The sequence below is a fragment of the Chanodichthys erythropterus genome, chromosome 16 (genome assembly GCF_024489055.1).
Source record: "Chanodichthys erythropterus isolate Z2021 chromosome 16, ASM2448905v1, whole genome shotgun sequence".
In the NCBI taxonomy this organism is placed as follows: Eukaryota; Metazoa; Chordata; class Actinopteri; order Cypriniformes; family Xenocyprididae; genus Chanodichthys; species Chanodichthys erythropterus.
In genome coordinates, this window is record NC_090236.1 from 41,881,487 (window position 1) to 41,901,123 (window position 19,637).

The 19,637-nt window shown below is 42.9% G+C and overlaps 1 protein-coding gene across 1 annotated transcript in view; it reads left to right on the plus strand.

The window, feature by feature from the left end:
• Nucleotides 1-19,637, plus strand: part of LOC137002331 (NLR family CARD domain-containing protein 3-like) — a 105,336-nt gene that overhangs the window by 60,582 nt on the left and 25,117 nt on the right. The window contains exons 11-15 of the mRNA XM_067361882.1: nt 3,885-4,058; nt 10,499-10,672; nt 11,011-11,184; nt 11,647-11,820; nt 12,175-12,348. Coding sequence (XP_067217983.1) covers nt 3,885-4,058; nt 10,499-10,672; nt 11,011-11,184; nt 11,647-11,820; nt 12,175-12,348 — 870 coding nt within the window. The remainder of the gene's footprint in view (nt 1-3,884; nt 4,059-10,498; nt 10,673-11,010; nt 11,185-11,646; nt 11,821-12,174; nt 12,349-19,637) is intronic.

A 19,637-nucleotide genomic window follows, 5' to 3' on the forward strand; every position in this document is an offset into this window, starting at 1 on the left:
TAATCTACTCTGGTCAGTCCTATTGTATACCTGGATGATCAATTTTTGATAATATCCATTTAATAAGAGATTTATTTGATGTTTCTAAAATTATGGGTATAGATATGGGTTTGATTTCCTTAGATCAAGAGAAAGCGTTTGATCGTGTAGAACATGACTATCTGTGGAAAACTTTGCACGCATTTGGTTTTAGTTATGATTTTATTAGATATATAAAAGTTTTATTCAATGACATTGAGAGTGTATTGAAAGTTAACGGTGGCTTATGTGCTCCTTTTAAAGTGTGTCGTGGGGTAAGACAGGGATGTTCTCTGTCTGGGATACTTTACACATTAGCAATTGAACCACTTTTAAATAAATTGAGAAGAGTTTTAGAAGGGATATCTATACAAGCCAGTAAAAGCGATTTAGTTTTATCAGCATATGCTGATGATGTTGTCATAATAGTAAATAAGCAAAATGATGTAGACACATTATTAAGAACACTAAGGGATTCTGAAGTCATCTCTTCAGCTAGAATAAACTAGGGTAAAAGTGAAGCAGTGTTAGTAGGGAAGTGAGAAAGAGGGCTTCCAGCACTCCCCAATGGGTTAACTTGGAAAAAAGATGGTTTAAAATATTTGGGAGTGTATATAGGAGATGAAATGATTGTTCAAAAAAATTGGGAGGGAATAATTGAAAAACTTAAAGGTTGTTTAATGAAATGGAAATGGATTGTAAAGAATTTATCATATCCGCTTGTTAAGTCGTGACGTAAGGAACGCCGTTTCCGGGTCCTAATCTCGACTCGTTTCACTGGCAAATGCCATCGACAGCCGTTTATGAGTGCTATTTATTCATATTAAACATCAATCATTTTAAAAAGTTAAACATTTTAAATACTTACAGTCTACACAACAATCTCCATGCTCACAGCGTCAAAGTTATTAATATTTTAACTTTATAAAAGATGAATCATTGTCTGGCCATCTGGAATATTGGTATGGAGATAAAGGTTATAATTATATATATTTTTTGTAGTATTACGTGTGTATATTAGCACCATTTGTTGTTTTCTTGTGGTATGAGATAGAACGTTTGGACCCGGAAGCGCTGCTGCGTTACGTCAGACTTAACAACCAAATAGAGGATGTACCCTTATTATCAATAATTTGATGGCCTCTTCTTTATGGCACCGACTGGCTTGTATAGACCGACCTGCATATTTACTTGGGAAAATCCAATCCATATTAATAGATTTCTTTTGGGAAAAAATGCTTTGGTTACCCCATAATGTATTGTATTTACCAAAAGAAGAAGGAGGGCAAGGGCTTGTACATTTACAAAGTAGGACTGCAGCTTTTCGCTTACAGTTTATACAGCGATTCCTTACTGGCCCAGAGAATTTAATCTGGAGGCCAGTGGCCAGTATGATTTTAAAGACTGTTGAAGGACTATGCTTGGATAAGTCTTTGTGCTTGTTGGATCCCAAAAAAGTCAACACATCCAGTATGCCGGCGTTTTACAGGAATCTTTTTAAAGTATGGGATCTCTTTCAGGTGAGAAGAACTGATCCTTTGTCATCTTTATTCTGGCTATTGAAGGAACCCCTGATCTATGGATCACGTTTGGACTTTTTAGGTGCATGTGGGACAATGACTGCAGCATTCGTTAAATCCAAGATCATAACAATTGGATGTTTAATCAAAGTGGCTGGGCCAAGTTTTGGTAAAGCTGAGGATGTAGCTGTTCTTTTAGGAGTGAAATCCATTTGAATTGTTACACAAGTATTACAGAAATTACAATCTGCTTTTACTATGGAAGAATTAAAAATGCTTCAAGGTTACAGTGTAGGGGAATTTATCCCTAATGAAAAGGACCAGTTTCCAAGTCTGCTTATTTCACAAAATTTAGGTGATTGTACAGGATTTTTTTTTTTTTTTTTTTGGAATCTGAAAAGGTGACAAATATAGATTTGTATGAAAGTAATGGAATTTTTTTTATAAAGCTTGTGTAAAAGTTTTTAACAAAAGGGGATTACATGAAAGAATTGATACACCGTGGCGCACTGTTTTTAAGATGAGTAATAATGTTAGACCAGAGTGGAGAGCACTGTACAAGCCACCGTTAACTATTGACATTATTGCTGTAAATTCTTTTATTTCTGTTTTGAATCCAGATATTAGCAATGAATGTCCTTTTTGTTTTCATAAAGAGACCGTTTTCCATACTTTTTTGTATTGCTCAAGACTTAAACCTTTATTTGATTATTTGCAAAATCTTTTTAATTGTTTTAATGAGAAGTTTTCTGTGCAGACTTTTATTTTGGGTTTTAAATATGTTCAAAAAAGAAAAAAATGATTGTCAATTGCTTAATTTTATTTTGGGAAAAGCCAAAATGGCCATTTACATTAGTAGAAGAGAAAAAAATTGAGCAAAGAATCAATCATAATGTTGAAAGGGAGTTTGCAGCTATGATCAAATCAAGGCTTTTAATTGATTTTCATTTTTACAAAGCTTTGGACTCCTTGAATATTTTTGAAAGAATATGGTGTCATAGAGGGGCTTTGTGTTCCATTATTGAAAATGAACTTCATGTTGCACTCTTTTTATAAAATGCCTTACAGGTGCTGGTCATATAAATAGAATATCATCAAAAAGTTGATTTATTTCACTAATTCCATTCAAAAAGTGAAACTTGTATATTATATTCATTCATTAAACACAGCCTGATATATGATAAATGTTTATTTCTTTTAATTTTGATGATTATAACTGGCAACTAAGGAAAATCCCAAATTCAGTATCTCAGAAAATGAGAATATTACTTAAGACCAATACAAAGAAAGGATTTTTAGAAATCTTGGCCAACTGAAAGTATGAACATGAAAAGTATGAGCATGTACAGCATTCAATACTTAGTTAGGGTTCCTTTTGCCTGAATTACTGCACGAATGCGGCGTGGCATGGAGTCGATCAGTCTGTGGCACTGCTCAGGTGTTATAAGAGCCCAGGTTGCTCTGATAGTGGCCTTCAGCTCTTCTGCATTGTTGGGTCCTCTCTTTTCTTCATCCAGAGTCTGGGACCCTGATTTCCAAAGGAAATGCAAAATTTACTTTCATCAGAGAACATAACTTTGGACCACTCAGCAGCAGTCCAGTCCTTTTTGTCTTTAGCCCAGGCGAGGCGCTTCTGACGCTGTCTGTTGTTCAAGAGTGGCTTGACACAAGGAATGCGACAGCTGAAACCCATGTCTTGCATACGTCTGTGTGTAGTGGTTCTTGAAGCACTGACTTCAGCTGCAGTCCACTCTTTGTGAATCTCCCCCACATTTTTGAATGGGTTTTGTTTCACAATCCTCTCCAGGGTGCAGTTATCCCTATTGCTTGTACACTTTTTTTCTACCACATCTTTTCCTTCCCTTCGCCTATATATTAATGTGCTTGGACACAGAGCTCTGTGAACAGCCAGCCTCCTTTGTGGCTCTTTTCCATGACCATTTGTGTCTTGCCCTCCTTGTGCAAGGTGTCAATGGTCGTCTTTTGGACAACTGTCAAGTCAGCAGTCTTCCCCATGATTGTGTAGCCTACAAAACTAGACTGAGACCATTTGGGATTTTCCTTAGTTGTCAGTTATAATCATCAAAATTAAAAGAAATAAACATTTGAAATATGTCAGTCTGTGTGTAATGAATGAATATAATATACAAGTTTCACTTTTTGAATGGAATTAGTGAAATAAATCAACTTTTTGATGATATTCTAATTATATGACCAGCACCTGTAAATTTGGTGGGAATTTTGATGTTATGTGACTTGATGCGATTTTTTAGTTTTGTTAAATAAAGAGGATTGAAAAAAAAACAAATCTCTCTCTCTCTCTCTCTCTCTCTCTCTCTAATGTAGTTTAAGCCACTGTGATATGACAGAAGAAGGTTGTTCTGCTCTGACTTCAGCTCTGAAATCAAATCCGTCACACCTAAGAGAGCTGAACCTGAGTTGGAATAAACTAGGAGACTCTGGAGTGAAAAACCTCAGTGATCTACTGATGAACCCACAATTCAAGCTGGAGAAACTACAGTTAGTATCATCATCTAGTAACATCATCTTCAGATTTGAAATGTAACATGGTCAGACATGTGACTTCAGCTGCAGTGCATTTCTAGATTGCTAAAAGGCCAACTTCACTTTTATTTCCATAATGATATTTCATAAAAATGCATTTCTAATAACTTTTAAAAACTTTGAAGCTATTTAACTATTTTCTTCATTGTGACAATAATTATGACTTTACCATAAACTGCAAAGTATCTGCTTTCAAATGAGACCATACTTATGCGTTTAGTGCAAAGGGTTCATGAACACTATCTGTTTTAGTTTGGGAATGTCATTTCTTGGGATTTTTCTAAAAGTGGGGGTGCAGGTTAACAGGTTAAACTAGTATTAGTCTGGTCAGGGAAGCATACACCTGCAGTAATAGCTCTGAGTTAGATGCAGCGTCAATTAAGCAATGAAATACAGTGTTTCCTCATCATGAACACGATTCTGCTCCGGTTGGGCCAATTCCTTCAGCAGTGGAAGTGAAGATGGTGACTCCCATTCCTTACGGGATCATCAAGCTTCGATGTTGTTAGTGTTGAATAAGAGACCTCTGTGAATTTAAGTACAAGCAGGTTACAATACTCTGATAAGTTTTTAAGCCACAGTTGTTGCAACAGAGTGTCACGGTTCACTAATCCGCTGTCTCATACTGTTGTCTGTGTGTAGGTTTTGGGATGTGTCACCTGATTGTTCTGTGTGGGCGTCGCCGCTGATTGCTGATCAGCGGCAGCTGTGGGTCATTACACCTGCCTTTATAACGCCTTGTCTTTCGTCTCATGTTTGTCAGATCGTTTGTTGAAGTCCTGGTGTTGTCCCGTTGTTTCTCGTGTTTCTTGTTCCTGGATTGGATTCTCGTCGCTGTTCCCTGTTACCTGTCTGTCTCGTTGGATTACTCATTCTGGATTTCATTCACGGATACTCACACGGACACACGGGCTCACCATTCAGGACCATCATTCATCACAGACACTTCATCGCCCATCGAAGTCCCTGTGTTACCCCTCTCCTGCTGTCTGTGTTGCTGCTGTGTGTTTTGTGGTCTACTTACCTGGCGTGAAGCTCTATTAAAGAGATATTAACTTGCATTTGTATCCAGTCTTCTTTTCCGTGACAGAACGATCTGACCAACCATGGATGCAGCAAGTTCAGCAGCTTTCACGGAGTTCATCAACCACAGTATTTCTCGCATGGATCAGCAGCAGGAGAGCATCTCTTCCACCGGACGCGCTGTTCAGGCGTTGGTAACACAGGTGTCCGAGCTCTCCCAGCAGCTGCAACAACTTCGCGCTCCCACTGCACCAGCCCCGCCGCCTGTTCCCCCATCATCACCGGAGCAGAGAGACCTGCCTTAACCCCCGCCTTCCCGTCCCACAGAGCTATGCTGGTGAGCCAGATTTTTGTCGAGCGTTTCTTAACAAGTGTTCTCTTCACTTTGCTCTGCAGCCACGCACCTTCGAGAAGGAAGAATCTAAGGTAGCATTTGTTCTAACCCTCCTGACCGGAAAGGCGGCACTCTGGGGAACGGCGGTGTGGGAAAATCAAGATCAATGCTGCTCCTCGTTCCGGGCACTCTCCGCCGAGATGAGGAGGGTGTTCGACCGTGCGGTGGCAGGAAAGGAGGCCGCCCGTCAACTCACCGCTCTCAAACAGGGCAACCGCACGGTCGCCGACTATACCATTCAGTTCCGCACCCTCGCGGTGGAGTGCCGGTGGAACAAGGAGGCGCAGTGGGATGTGTTCCTGCATGGGCTGGCCGATCGTATCCACCGTGAAATCTACGCACTGGACCTACCTAAGACCTTCAATGGACTGGTTGAGCTGGCTCTACGTGTGGACTCTCGTTTACAGAGGTTAGAGCGTTTAGAAGAATCTGGAGAGAAGCACAGCGGAGGCGGCAGTCGTTTTTCCTCCGTGGATACGGTCGGTCCTGTTTCCGATCCTGAGCCCATGCAGGTGGGGAGAGCTCAGCTTTCCCGGGAGGAGGGAGAGAGGCGGAGGTCCCAGGGTCTCTGTCTGTACTGCGGGGCGTCAGGACATATCATCAGGACCTGCCCGATAAAAGACCAAGCCCGATAGTAAATTCGAGGCTACTATCGGGCGGGATCTCCGGCGAGAAGTCCTCGCCAGCCACCCTCCTCCCGGTAAGACTGAGATGGGCAACGCATAACATCACCTGCGACGCACTTCTGGACTCTGGGGCGGAGGGCAACTTCATGGACATTTCTTTCGCACGACAACACGGTTTACCCACATCACCTCTGACGCACTCCATATCAGTCAACGCTCTCAATGGACAGTCTCTTCCCAGTGTTTCCCATACTACTGATTTCATCACCCTCGTCACATCTGGTAATCACACTGACAAGTCCCAATTTTTGCTCATGGACTCACCTCATGCACCCGTTGTTCTTGGACATCCCTGGCTCACTAAACACAATCCCCGCACCGACTGGCAACAAGGAACCATCACTGAATGGAGCACCCAGTGTCACAAGTCTTGTCTTTTGTCTGCTTGTCCCACGGTGTCTGTTTCTGTTTTGCAGGAGGAGGCGGTGGATTTGTCTAACGTGCCCATGGAGTACATCGATCTGAAGGAAGTGTTCAGTAAGTCCCGGGCTGCTTCTCTTCCTCCTCATCGTCCCTATGACTGTGCGATAGATTTAGTTCCCGGTAAGTCTCCGCCTAAAGGCAAACTTTACTCTCTGTCTGTTCCTGAGAGGGAGGCCATGGAGAAATATATTTCTGATTCCGAACGCCCGTCCACTCCGGCTAAGTTCATCCGCCCTTCCTCATCTCCAGCGGGGGCGGGGTTCTTTTTTGTGGGGAAGAAGGACGGATCTTTGCGACCTTGTATTGATTACCGGGGGCTGAACAACATCACGGTAAAGAATACCTACCCTTTGCCGTTGATGTCTTCAGCTTTCGAGAGGTTGCAAGGAGCGTCCGTTTTCACTAAATTGGACTTAAGGAACGCTTATCATTTGGTCCGCATCAGGAAGGGGGATGAGTGGAAGACCGCTTTTAACACCCCCAGAGGGCACTTTGAATACTTGGTCATGCCCTTCGGGCTGTCCAACTCGCCTGCGGTCTTCCAGGCACTCGTCACTGACGTGTTGAGAGACATGGTTGACCAGTTCATATATGTCTACCTGGACGACATATTGATTTTTTTCATCGTCTCTCCAGGAACATGTTCAACACGTCAGACGAGTGCTTCAGCGGCTGCTAGAGAATGGGCTTTTTGTCAAGGCGGAGAAATGCGAATTTCATGCACAGTCTGTTTCTTTTCTAGGGTACATCGTCTCGTCTGAGGGAATTCGCATGGATCCTGACAAGGTTAAGGCTGTGGTGGATTGGCCAAACCCAGATTCCCGTAAGGCCCTACAGCGGTTTCTGGGTTTCGCTAATTTTTACCGGCGTTTTATTCGCAATTTCAGCCAACTAGCCGCGCCTCTGACCGCCTTGACCTCCCCCAGAATGACCTTCAGGTGGTCAGATGCAGCCGAGGCTGCATTTGCTAAACTGAAGGGCCGCTTCGTTTCGGCTCCTATTTTGATTGCCCCTGATCCTTCGCGTCAGTTCGTGGTGGAGGTCGATGCGTCAGAGGTGGGGGTAGGTGCAGTTCTTTCCCAGCGGTCTCCCTCAGACGACAATATGCATCCATGCGCGTATTTTTCGCATCGTTTATCTCCTGTCGAACGCAATTACGACATTGGTAACAGAGAGTTGTTGGCAGTCAAATTAGCATTGGAAGAATGGCGTCACTGGTTAGAGGGATCGGGGGTTCCCTTTATTGTTTGGACTGATCACAAGAATTTAGAGTATATACGATCGGCTAAAAGGCTCAACTCCAGGCAGGCTCGGTGGGCACTTTTTTTCAGACGTTTTGACTTTACTCTATCGTACCGCCTGGGCTCCAAGAACATCAAGCCCGATTCTCTTTCTCGCATTTTTGACCCTTCCGAACGCCCGTCCACTCCGGAGTGTATTCTTCCCGAGACGTTAGTGGTCTCCACTCTTACATGGGAGGTCGAATCGAAGGTCCTAGCGGCCTTAGAAGGGGTAACGCCTCCGCCCGGATGCCCACCGAACCGTTTGTTTGTGCCGGAGGGGCTAAGGTCCTGCGTTATCAAGTGGGGTCATTGTTCCAACGTGGCTTGCCATCCAGGGGTTAATCGAACTAGGTTTTTAGTCAAGCAACGATTCTGGTGGCCAGCTATGGCTCGTGATATTCGCAGTTTTGTATTGGCTTGTTCAGTTTGTGCCACTGGTAAGACTTCCAACCGACCTCCAGATGGGTTACTCCAACCTCTGTCTGTCCCTTCGAGACCCTGGTCCCATATCGCACTAGATTTTGTTACCGCCCTCCCACCCTCCCAAGGGTATACGGTTGTTTTGACCGTGGTGGACCGATTCTCGAAGGCGACCCATTTTATACCCTTAGCCAAATTACCCTCTGCTAAGGAGACAGCGGTTGCGGTCATTGATCACATCTTCCGGTTACATGGCCTCCCGGTGGATGTGGTTTCTGACAGGGGTCCCCAATTTGTGTCCAAATTCTGGCAGGAGTTTTGTAAGTTACTGGGGGCGACGGTTAGTCTTTCCTCTGGGTTCCATCCCCAGACCTATGGTCAGACTGAGAGGGCCAACCAAGATTTAGAGCAAATGTTGCGATGTTTGGCGTCCAAGAATCCTTCCTCCTGGAGTCAACAACTCTCTATGATTGAGTACGCTCACAATTCACTGCCAGTGTCTTCTACGGGCCTTTCTCCATTTGAATGTAGTCTAGGTTACCAGCCACCTGTGTTTCCCAGTCTGGAGTCCGAGGTCGCGGTCCCCTCCGCTCACGCCTTCGTCCAGAGGTGCCGCCACACTTGGAACAGAGCCCGCGAGACTCTGCTGCAAGTGAGGGCGCGTACCAAGGCTAAGACCGACCGCCACCGGTCGAAGCCTCCCGTATACGTCGTGGGTCAAAAAGTGTGGCTTTCTACTAAGAACATTCCGCTCCGCTCCGTTGCCAATAAGCTTGCTCCCAAATTCATTGGCCCGTTTACTGTCACTAAAATTATTAGTCCAGTGGCAGTCCGCCTCAAATTGCCTCCGGCGTACAGGAGGATTCATCCCGCCTTTCATGTGTCCAAAATTAAACCTGTTTTCCGTTCTCATCTTAATCCGCCTACTCCGGTTCCTCCTCCGCCGCGACTCGTAGACGGGGAACCAACCTATTCGGTTAATTGTATTCTGGACTCTAGGCGGAGGGGACGCGGATTCCAGTACTTGGTGGACTGGGAAGGTTACGGTCCGGAGGAGAGAAGTTGGGTTCCTGCTAGGGACATTCTGGATCACTCCCTTATTGATGATTACAATCAACAGGTAAGGAGTTCTGGGAACGCCGTGAGGCGTTCCTAGGAGGGAGGGTACTGTCACGGTTCACTAATCCGCTGTCTCATACTGTTGTCTGTGTGTAGGTTTTGGGATGTGTCACTTGATTGTTCTGTGTGGGCGTCGCCGCTGATTGCTGATCAGCGGCAGCTGTAGGTCATTACACCTGCCTATATAATGCCTTGTCTTTCGTCTCATGTTTGTCAGATCGTTTGTTGAAGTCCTGGTGTTGTCCCGTTGTTTCTCGTGTTTCTTGTTCCTGGATTGGATTCTCGTCGCTGTTCCCTGTTACCTGTCTGTCTCGTTGGATTACTCGTTCTGGATTTCATTCACGGATACTCACACGGACACACGGACTCACCATTCAGGACCATCATTCATCACGGACACTTCATCGCCCATCGAAGTCCCTGTGTTACCCCTCTCCTGCTGTCTGTGTTGCTGCTGTGTGTTTTGTGGTCTACTTACCTGGCGTGAAGCTCTATTAAAGAGATATTAACTTGCATTTGTTTACAGTCTTCTTTTCCGTGACACCGAGTTGCTCACTTAACTATGATCGGATATCATAAAGAGCATAAAGCAAAAAGTCTTAAGTTGGCATGTACCTGAATAAACTACCACAGTATGTGCTTATAGTATGCAGCAATTTACACTAGAATAGGGTGACCATATTTTGATTACCGAAAACCAGGACACTCGGCCCGGTAATGAGATACTCAAATGAAACCGAAAATCTCAGGAGCCGAAAATCTTGTAACACCAGTCAATTTAATGGCCCAATGAAAAACGATGAAAACCAGGACATTTTCATCACTTTATAAAAAACCAGGACGGCCAGGACAGGATGTGAAAACAGGACATGTCCTGGGAAAACAGGACGTTTGGTCACCCTAAACTAGAAGGTTCGGTAACAAGCAAAATTATTATTATTATTATTTAAATATATTTGACTTCCATAGCAACTAGATAGCCTTAAGAACAGCTTGTTCTGTTATTTTCCCCTCTCTCTCTCTCTCTCTCTCTCTCTGTTAATGTAGGTTAAGTGACTGTTATATCACAGAAGAAGATTGTTTTGATGTGACTTCAGCTCTGAAATCAAACCCGTCACACCTGAGAGAGCTGGACCTGAGCGGGAATGAACTAGGAGACTCTGGAGTGAAACACCTCAGTGATCTGCTGATGAACCCACAATTCAAGCTGGAGGAACTAGAGTTAGTATCATTATACTGTACAGCAGTTACAGTGAGATTGAAGTTTATTTATTGGTCACATTTTTTTATGTATTTTTTTCTAGTTAGTAATTGTTTAATTTCCAGCATTTGATACAATGTGCTGATTGTGTTCATGCAGAAATCTGGCTTTTCGTCAGAGAATAAAGAATAGAAACATCAAATAAATAGTTTGAATGAAAGAGAAGAAACAGTATCTTCAGCACACAGAACTAGTGTAACTGGGTTTCAGAACAGACTATTGGAAACTAAATGCTGCTGAAGCTCTTCAATAAGATGATCATCATAGATGTGAACTATTGTTATTTCTCTCTCTTCAGTCTGAGTGAATGCAGTATTACAAAGAAACAGTGTGTCATCCTGACTTCAGCTCTGAAATCAAACCCGTCACACCTGAGAGAGCTGAACCTGAGCTGGAATAATCTAGGAAACTCTGGAGTGAAAAACCTCAGTGATCTACTGATGAACCCACAATCCAAGCTGGAGAAACTACAGTTAGTATCATTATACTGTATTTACTGTTTAGTTTATTTTAAGTCATCAGGACACAAGTCACATCATTTGTAGCACTGCATCTCCATCTGAAGGAAGATTCATGAAATGTATTCATTAATAGAATTAAAGCTTGAAGCATTTTAAACTTTGTGGCTATAAAATGTTTCATATGCTGAAATCTGACAAATCTAATGGTTGTCGAAGATACACAGAGCGGACATGGGCAGCCATGCCATTTAACTCACACATGAACTGAACATGGATTTTTTGTCATTTTCTCTTTTTGAGTTCACATTATATTGGTGTAAAATTATTCACATTAGTATTTTGTGATCTGGTGAATAAAGATGATGATCTTCTTCCTCTGTTTCATTTGATCATGAAGATGATGTGACTTTACAGAATTAAGAGTTTTCTTTTCTTCTGTTATTTTATGCTCTCTCTCTCTCTCTCTAATGTAGGTTAAGTGACTGTTATATAACAGAAGAAGGTTGTTCTGCTCTGACTTCAGCTTTGAAATCAAACCCGTCACACCTGAGAGAGCTGAACCTGAGCGGGAATAATCTAGGAGACTCTGGAGTGAAAAACCTCAGTGATCTACTGATGAACCCACAATTCAAGCTGGAGAAACTACAGTTAGTATCATCATACTGTACAACAGTTACAGTGAGATTGACGTTTATTTATTTTATTATTCTCGATTGGTCACATTTTTAATGTATTTTTTTCTAGTTAGTAATTGTTTAATTTCCAGCATTTGATACAATGTACTGATTGTGTTCATGCAGAAATCTGCCTTTTCAACAGAAAATAAATAATAGAGACGTCAAATAAATAGTTAAAATGAAAGAGAAGAAACAGTATCTTCAGCACACAGAACTAATGTAACTGGGTTTCAGAACAGACTATTGGAAACTAAATGCTGCTGAAGCTCTTCAATAAGATGATCATCATAGATGTGTGAACTATTGTTATTTCTCTCTCTTCAGTCTGAGTGAATGCAGTATTACAAAGAAACAGTGTGTCATCCTGACTTCAGCTCTGAAATCAAACCCGTCACACCTGAGAGAGCTGAACCTGAGCTGGAATAAACTAGGAGACTCTGGAGTGAAAAACCTCAGTGATCTACTGATGAGCCCACAATTCAAGCTGGAGAAACTACAGTTAGTATCATTATACTGTACAGCAGTTACAGTGAGATTGAAGTTTATTTATTTTAAGACAGCAGAGCTTATGTTTCATTCTTTATAGCACTGCACTTTGTTTTCCTTATTGGTCACTTTTTTTTAATCTAGTAAGTAATTGTTTATTTTTTAGCATTTGATATGATGTACTGTAGGGATGGGCATTTAAAAAAATATATTTCATTTGAAAATGTTTTGCTCATAAAAATCAAATATTCAAATATTTAAATGACTTTTAATGAGAAAGACGTTTTTTTCATCAAGTTTTTGTCGCCATTTCATTGCTCACGATTAGGCAATATACACAAGATTACGTTATATCTTAAGGATTTCTCTTAGTTGAAAACATTAAACAATATGTTTATAAAAATATAAAGAACAAAAGCATTTAAGCTCAAGCTGAAAAACATGAATAAATCAAACTGCTGTAGTTATCATACAGAACGAACATATACACTCGAGTCAGCATGAAGTTATCATGTTTATATTGTTTCACATGTTCATGTTGAGAAAAAAATTAATATCCATATGTGCGGGTCGGGTGAGAAAACGTCTCAGGTTACGTATGTAACCATAGTTCCCCGAGAACCAGGGAACAAGACTCTGCGTTTGATTACGCAATGGGGGAACGTCACGTGACCCAGGTGTCTGAAAGCAACTATCCAAAAATCCCTATCCCTATTGGCCGGCGACAACCTATGAAGTAATATGGCATGACCCAGAAGTATAAAAGGAGCGCCTGGAGAAACAGAAGACATCTATCGACTTGAGGGACTGTTCTGCAGGCAGGCAGCCCGAAGCATGGCAAGGAAATGCAGAGTCTCGTTCCCTGGTTCTCAGGGAACTATGGTTACATACGTAACCTGAGACGTTCCCTTTCGAAAGGGAACTTCAACTCTGCGTTCAATCATGCTTTGGGGAACGATGTACCCACGCCGCCATGCTTGAGGAGAGTGCATGCCAAAAAATATGTCTGACAAACGTCAAGCAGTTTCGAAGGAAATACTAACAACTCACCCTCGGGTCACACCAGGCTGTCAGTGACAGCATTCCCTATGGCCAACAGCCCAAGCTGAGTCTCAAGAAGGCCTTCTGCAGAAGGCCTACCAAGGCCGCTAAAGGCATCTGGAACCAACTTTTCCGATGAGAAAGTGGTCCCTTTTAGGGAATGTGGCCAGAGAACTGAAAGGAACCCCGGCCAGTCACTAGAGGGGAACAAAGTTACCCCCAATGCCACCAGGGAAGCTGACCTGGGGTGAGTTTCCCGAAAGCATCGTTTGTAAACCATGGTCGTAAGTCCCATTGAACTCTATTGGTAACGACGGAACTTGCGACCATAGTTCGCTTTGGGAAACGCACCCCTGGCCTGTCATGGGACAAACTCAGTCTTGGCCAACCCTGTCTGAGTACATAATCTCCATAACGCATTCTTCATTGAAGAGAGCAGGTAAGAGTGACTGCAGAAAGGCAGGAGCAACTCAGACCCAGGCATAGAGATGGGCATCCTGGAGAGCAGAACTCAGCTGAGTGCTATGAACCCTCGTATTGAGGGGAGTATAATCCACTCATCCTAGGATCTCCTCAGCACTTAATTAACGCACTGAGGAGGCTGTGCGCTAAACACCTGTTCCTATAGGAGAGCACAAACCAGCCAAGGGCTGAATCTTAGGAGGAGGCCTGATTAAGGCCTACCTCCATGATCAGCTTAGGTAGCAAAGCACTATTACAAACATAACCCTAAAAGGGAAGTACAAAGCTCACCTAACAGGTAGACCATGCAATGGGCACATACTCATGAGGCCGAAGAGGGGCCTACAGCATGATAGTAGCTATATGTGAAACAGAAGTATATTCAGAAAGTGACCTGGAGGGGCCACTCTGAACACCTGTCTTGCTGGGGAAGACAGACAACTTCAATGGCAGCATAAGAGGCTGCAAAGTGCCCGCATGACAATCCACCTAACACAATCCAACGAGCAGTGTACTCGGTAAAAGCACCTTTTACTCTTTAAGCAAGAGGAGTACAACTTACACCAACACGTATTAAGGAAGGCCTGGAAGGGACTATAACCTTAACAGACATGTGGCATCAGCTCGTGGCAGTGTTTAGGCCCTAAGGACGATAAACAACCCAACAGAGGAGGTTGGATTTATCACTTAGGCCTCTGGCCAACGAAAGTGTATACAGATAATTCTCAAAGAGAAATACACCCAAACATACTCCAGTGTGTTCAAAAAGGTGGCCCGTAGGCCTAGCAACCTCTAGGACACACGGCGTAAGTCTCGTGGCCGTTTCTAGGAGCACAAAAGATCCACCCTAGGCTCTAGGTGGCTCTTAGCTGAACTAGAGTAGAAAAAAGACTCAGGGAGGCAAATGTAGGTTAAACCGAACCTCAGTAAGGTTTCACTACCATACTCCACCTGAGAGGCTAGCCACTCAGAATACTCAGTAAAAGCACCTTGTTACTCTCATAGCGAGAGGAGTACATGACTGAACTCCACATGTTGCACCAGAGGCCGAAGTAGGCCTACCTAGTAAACATATGGCATCAGCAACTGGCCGCCATAACCAGACCACCAAAAAGCCATGTATTAAAAACTTCCTCAGAAGAAATACATAGAACAGGTTTTTTCCAAAGCATCCTGCCAACAAATCAACTAAAAAGGAGGCCTAGTGGGGCCTACAATCTCAGCGACAAGTGGTGTTCAGCAACTGTAGAGTAAAAACACAGACTGTGACAGACTCAAGGAGGCTGATGTAGTTATAACCAAACCTCAGTAAGGTTTTACCACCAGAACTCACCCTGAGAGGTCAGCCATTCAGAACAGTACTCGGAAAAGCACCTTTTTACTCTCAAAGCGAGAGGAGTACATAACTGAACTCCAACATGCTATGCAGGAGGCCCATAGGGCCTACCTTAGTAAACATGTGGCATCAGCAGGTAGCGACCATAACAATACCAACCATTAGGCCATGCATTCAACGATTAGTTTCCAAAAGGAGTGCATATTACGCCACATACTCCAACAGAGGCCTGCTTAAGGCCTACTCAACAGAGGTGGGGCGTGGCCGATGGTGGTATTGGATTCACAAGCATCCTGCCAGTATGTCAGCTAAAAAGGAGGCCTATAGGGCTTACAATCTCAGCACAAGTGGCATTCAGCCCGTTAACACACACTGTGCTAACATGTAAACTAAAAGGAGGCCTTATTAGGGCCTACCATAGTAAACATGTGGCATCAGCCAGTCCAAGACCATATCAACCATCAGGTCATTCATTCAGTGGAAAACCTTTCACGCACTACTTAGAGAAGGAATGCATATTACACTGCCATACTCCACGAGAGGCCTGCTTAAGGCCTACTCAACAGAGATGGGGCGTGGCCGATGGTGGTATTGGATTCACAAGCATCCTGCAAACAAGTCAGCTAAAAAAGGAGGCCCCGCGGGGCCTGCAATCTCAGCAACAAGCGGCGTTCAGCCTGTTTGCAGAATAAAACACAAACTGTGCCAGCATGTGAACTAGCAGGCCTGTTGGGGCCTACCAAATACTGTAAACTATGTGAGCAAACTATGATCAGCTAACAGCACTTGTTAGAAATACAATTGCTAACTAGGAGGAGGCTAATTAACCATAAGAGCCTACAATCAAAGTTATATGCAATATAGCTGTTAACAAGATCACAAAAAGGGAGCTAATAGAAACCAGCTTTTCTCAAAAAGTGGTTCTATACTACCCTGAGTATGCAATCCAACAGGTGATGCACTTAGTAACACCAGTAAACCTACAAATGGGGAATATTAGGTCACCAATGTCTCCAAAAGCAGCTACATGAAAAAGCCTGCTATTATGAGAACAGGTGCTAACCTGTGGCAGCATAAGTAAGCTCACATACAGTGTAGGGCAAAAAGTCTAGAACTTCAAAGCAAATGCAACGCTTTGATGTATATGCCATTTTCAAAGAGGAATATAATTCTCTCCATACAGATTCTCAAAACTGTACTGAGCCATAGAGGACGAATGCTAAACACGAGCAATGTCAACTCAAACTTGATTAAAGAAAACAAGTAGCTCAGAGGAAAAAACACATTTTCCATAGCATAAAAGTTCTAGAAAGTGGGCCCTAGCACACACAGCATGACTTATCTACGCAAAGATAAGGGCCTACCACCTGAGATAACAGCATCAGGAAGTCTAAAAACAGTCTACAACCTAGCTGTTAAACTCACCAATTGCACCTACAAAACAAGGGGATAATGGGCATCAGTGATAAAACAACCCGCACCCGACCAACGTTTTCAACTAACCCGCCCGCAACTCGGACCGCAAAAAAAGGAAAATATTGCACCTGACCCGCTTCCTGACCCGCATTTTTTTAAAAGTAGTAAATGCTCATTGTAGCGTCATTGGGCCATAGACGTAAGAACCCCCCATCAGCCTCCCTGGCCAATAATATCCATTAATCCAGCCTGTGGAGGAGAGAAATATTTCAGGACCTGATGTGGTGCACTCAGAGGTGCAGCGGCGAGAGCAGACAGTTCTTGAGGGGGCCCATCATTTTCCATTTCAGCTGTCTAGATGCATATTATTGATGAATGTGATGTTTATGTTTCGACCCTGCTTGAAGAATTAATCAGCAGGTCAACTGGGAGAAGGCCCACTTTTAAAAAAGTGTGAAAAGCCCTTAGGAGCGCAAACTGTTCTTTTTCTGAATGCTGTATGATATAGCCTAGTGTTATGTAATAAAGGCTTGATTTATTCATTTATTTCGTTTCATTTTCTTAACAATTAAGATGCTGCGTGTGTTTATCCAGTCTAATTGAAGTGTGCGTCTCTCCCCCGACTTTCCCAACAAAAATCCCGCCCCCTCTCAGAAAATACATAAAACTGACATTACTGAGCTATATGCGTTTAAAAGTAGCCTACTAAAATGGTACAATTTCATTGCTCAGTTCAACGTGTTGGGAAATCGGGCATTTTGTCCCGTGTCAGCATTTATTCAAAAGTTAATAACGCTCAACATTCAAAAGGTAAATAAGGATTTCCCACTTGTATTAGCAGGCTTAGGCTATTTCGCCATGTGAATGCCCAATTGAAGCTCTCACAAGCACAAAATGCAGGGATAGAATATGTTAATAAAGTATTTATTAAAAGCATTTTAGACGAACAAAAACAGGTAGGCTAAGCCAAAGACTGAGGCTACAATATCCATAAATAAATGTTCACAAATACCCCAAGTAAAACTGAAACCTTTAGTAAGTAAAACTGAAAATTACAAAGGTTTAATTGGCATCTTTATTTCAAACGACCCGACCGACCGCGACCCGAATATCATTAAAAATATTTTTGGATGACTCGTAACCACGGGTGACGCGTGTGACCGCAGGCACCCGCTCATTTTGGATCAACCCGCGCATCACTGATGGGCATATGGCCTAACAACTCCCACGGGAGGAGGCCAGAACTAGGAACTATACAACCTGACAAGGGAGCCAGAGGAGCGCTCGCGCCGGACGCGATGACGTCAAACACGAGCGTCATTGTCATCCATTCATCCATTCATCCATGTCAGCCCCGGGGAAGCAGAGAGAGAGACAACTTTTCTCAAACTTCCTAACGAGCTCATCTGCGAGCCCTACGATTGCAGCCACTGTTTTTCCTCAGCACAAACAGGGCCAGAATCAACAGGCACAGATGCAGACACCTCTTCCCTCAGGAAGAGTGCCAAACGAGAACGGAGCGTCCCGATCAGGAGACGCTCACAGTAAATAACAGAAACACACAGACAGCACCCTCAAGCACTGTCTATGCGTGCTGCTCTCCAGACAGAAAACGCCCAGAAAAAGTGTATATCAAGTGTCAAACCCAGGGACACGGATGAACACACACAACGTTTGTAAGGCATATATATAAAAACCCTACTGGAGTTTGTAGTCGCAATCAGACAGAATAAGACCGAAAGATGATGAGATGTCTTCTATTTCTCCAGGCGCTCCTTTTATACTTCCGGGTCGCATATTACGTCATAGGCTGTCGCCGGCCAATAGGGATTGGAGTTTTTGGATAGTTGCTTTCAGATACCTGGGTCACGTGACGTTCCCCCATTGCGTAATCAAACACAGAGCGAGTTCCCTTTCAAAAGGGAACACTGTGCTGACAGACGTTCAGAGACACAAAGATAGACGGTGAACTGAGAGAAGTTTCTAACAGCACTTTGTGTTTCTGGTCTTAAACCTGTCTCCCTCGACGAAACTAAAGGAAGCACATGTCTCCAGATCATTTTGCTATCAGATCAGTTATCTTCTCGACTCACTCGAGGTACAGCTGTGATTACCTGTTGTGAATGCAGTGATGGACGGCTGTCTTTCCTCATTCGACTGTGTTTGGATTTCATGTGATTTCTCATTGTGCTGGTGATATTATGATAACTCATTTCATTAATTCATCTGATCAAAAGTAATTCACTTTAGTAAGATTATTTTCATCAAAGTAATTCCAATCTTCATGAGGCAGATAACAACATTATGTGATAATACAATAAACTACATAATACAGCGCCTCACAGTGCATTTAATTATAACTGCTAGTTTCAGTGCTTGGGATTTATCATGGATTCACTGCATTTACATACAAGAATCAAAATGCTGAAAATCACTTCAACAGTTTAAACTAAAACACTTTATACTCAATATCTCACAATGAGTCTGATTTCACATTATATTTGTGTAAAATTCTTCATCTTAATGATTTGTTTGTAAGATGATCTCTTCCTCTGTTTGTGTCTTTCTAGTCTACGGGACTGTGGCATTACAGATGTTTCTTCTTTAACTCAGTCTTTGACTCACTCAAAAGCACTGCAGTTTTTAAAACATCTTGATCTGAGAGAGAATAAGATAGGAGACTCAGAGCAGCGGCTCCGTGATGAGCTACGAGACTCAAACTGTGTCCTGAGGTGAGGAAACATCACTGTGATATTAAAGACATTTACCTCTGATATGAGAACAAACCTTTCAGATATTCATGAAAGGAAATTATCATTAAGCTTTATTGGGTTTGTGTGAGAACAAAATGTGAAGTTATTAAAATGTTCAACACAAAGGAGGAAAGAGAACAAAATCACACTGTCACAGCTTTATTCAACAACACCTGCTTTATTAACTGTGTCAGTAGAAGTGAATCATTTCAGTTTGAGAATAGACTTGTTCAGATTGTAGGAACTAATAGTAACTCATTTTCACTTTGATCCACTGAACACTGATTGTTTTC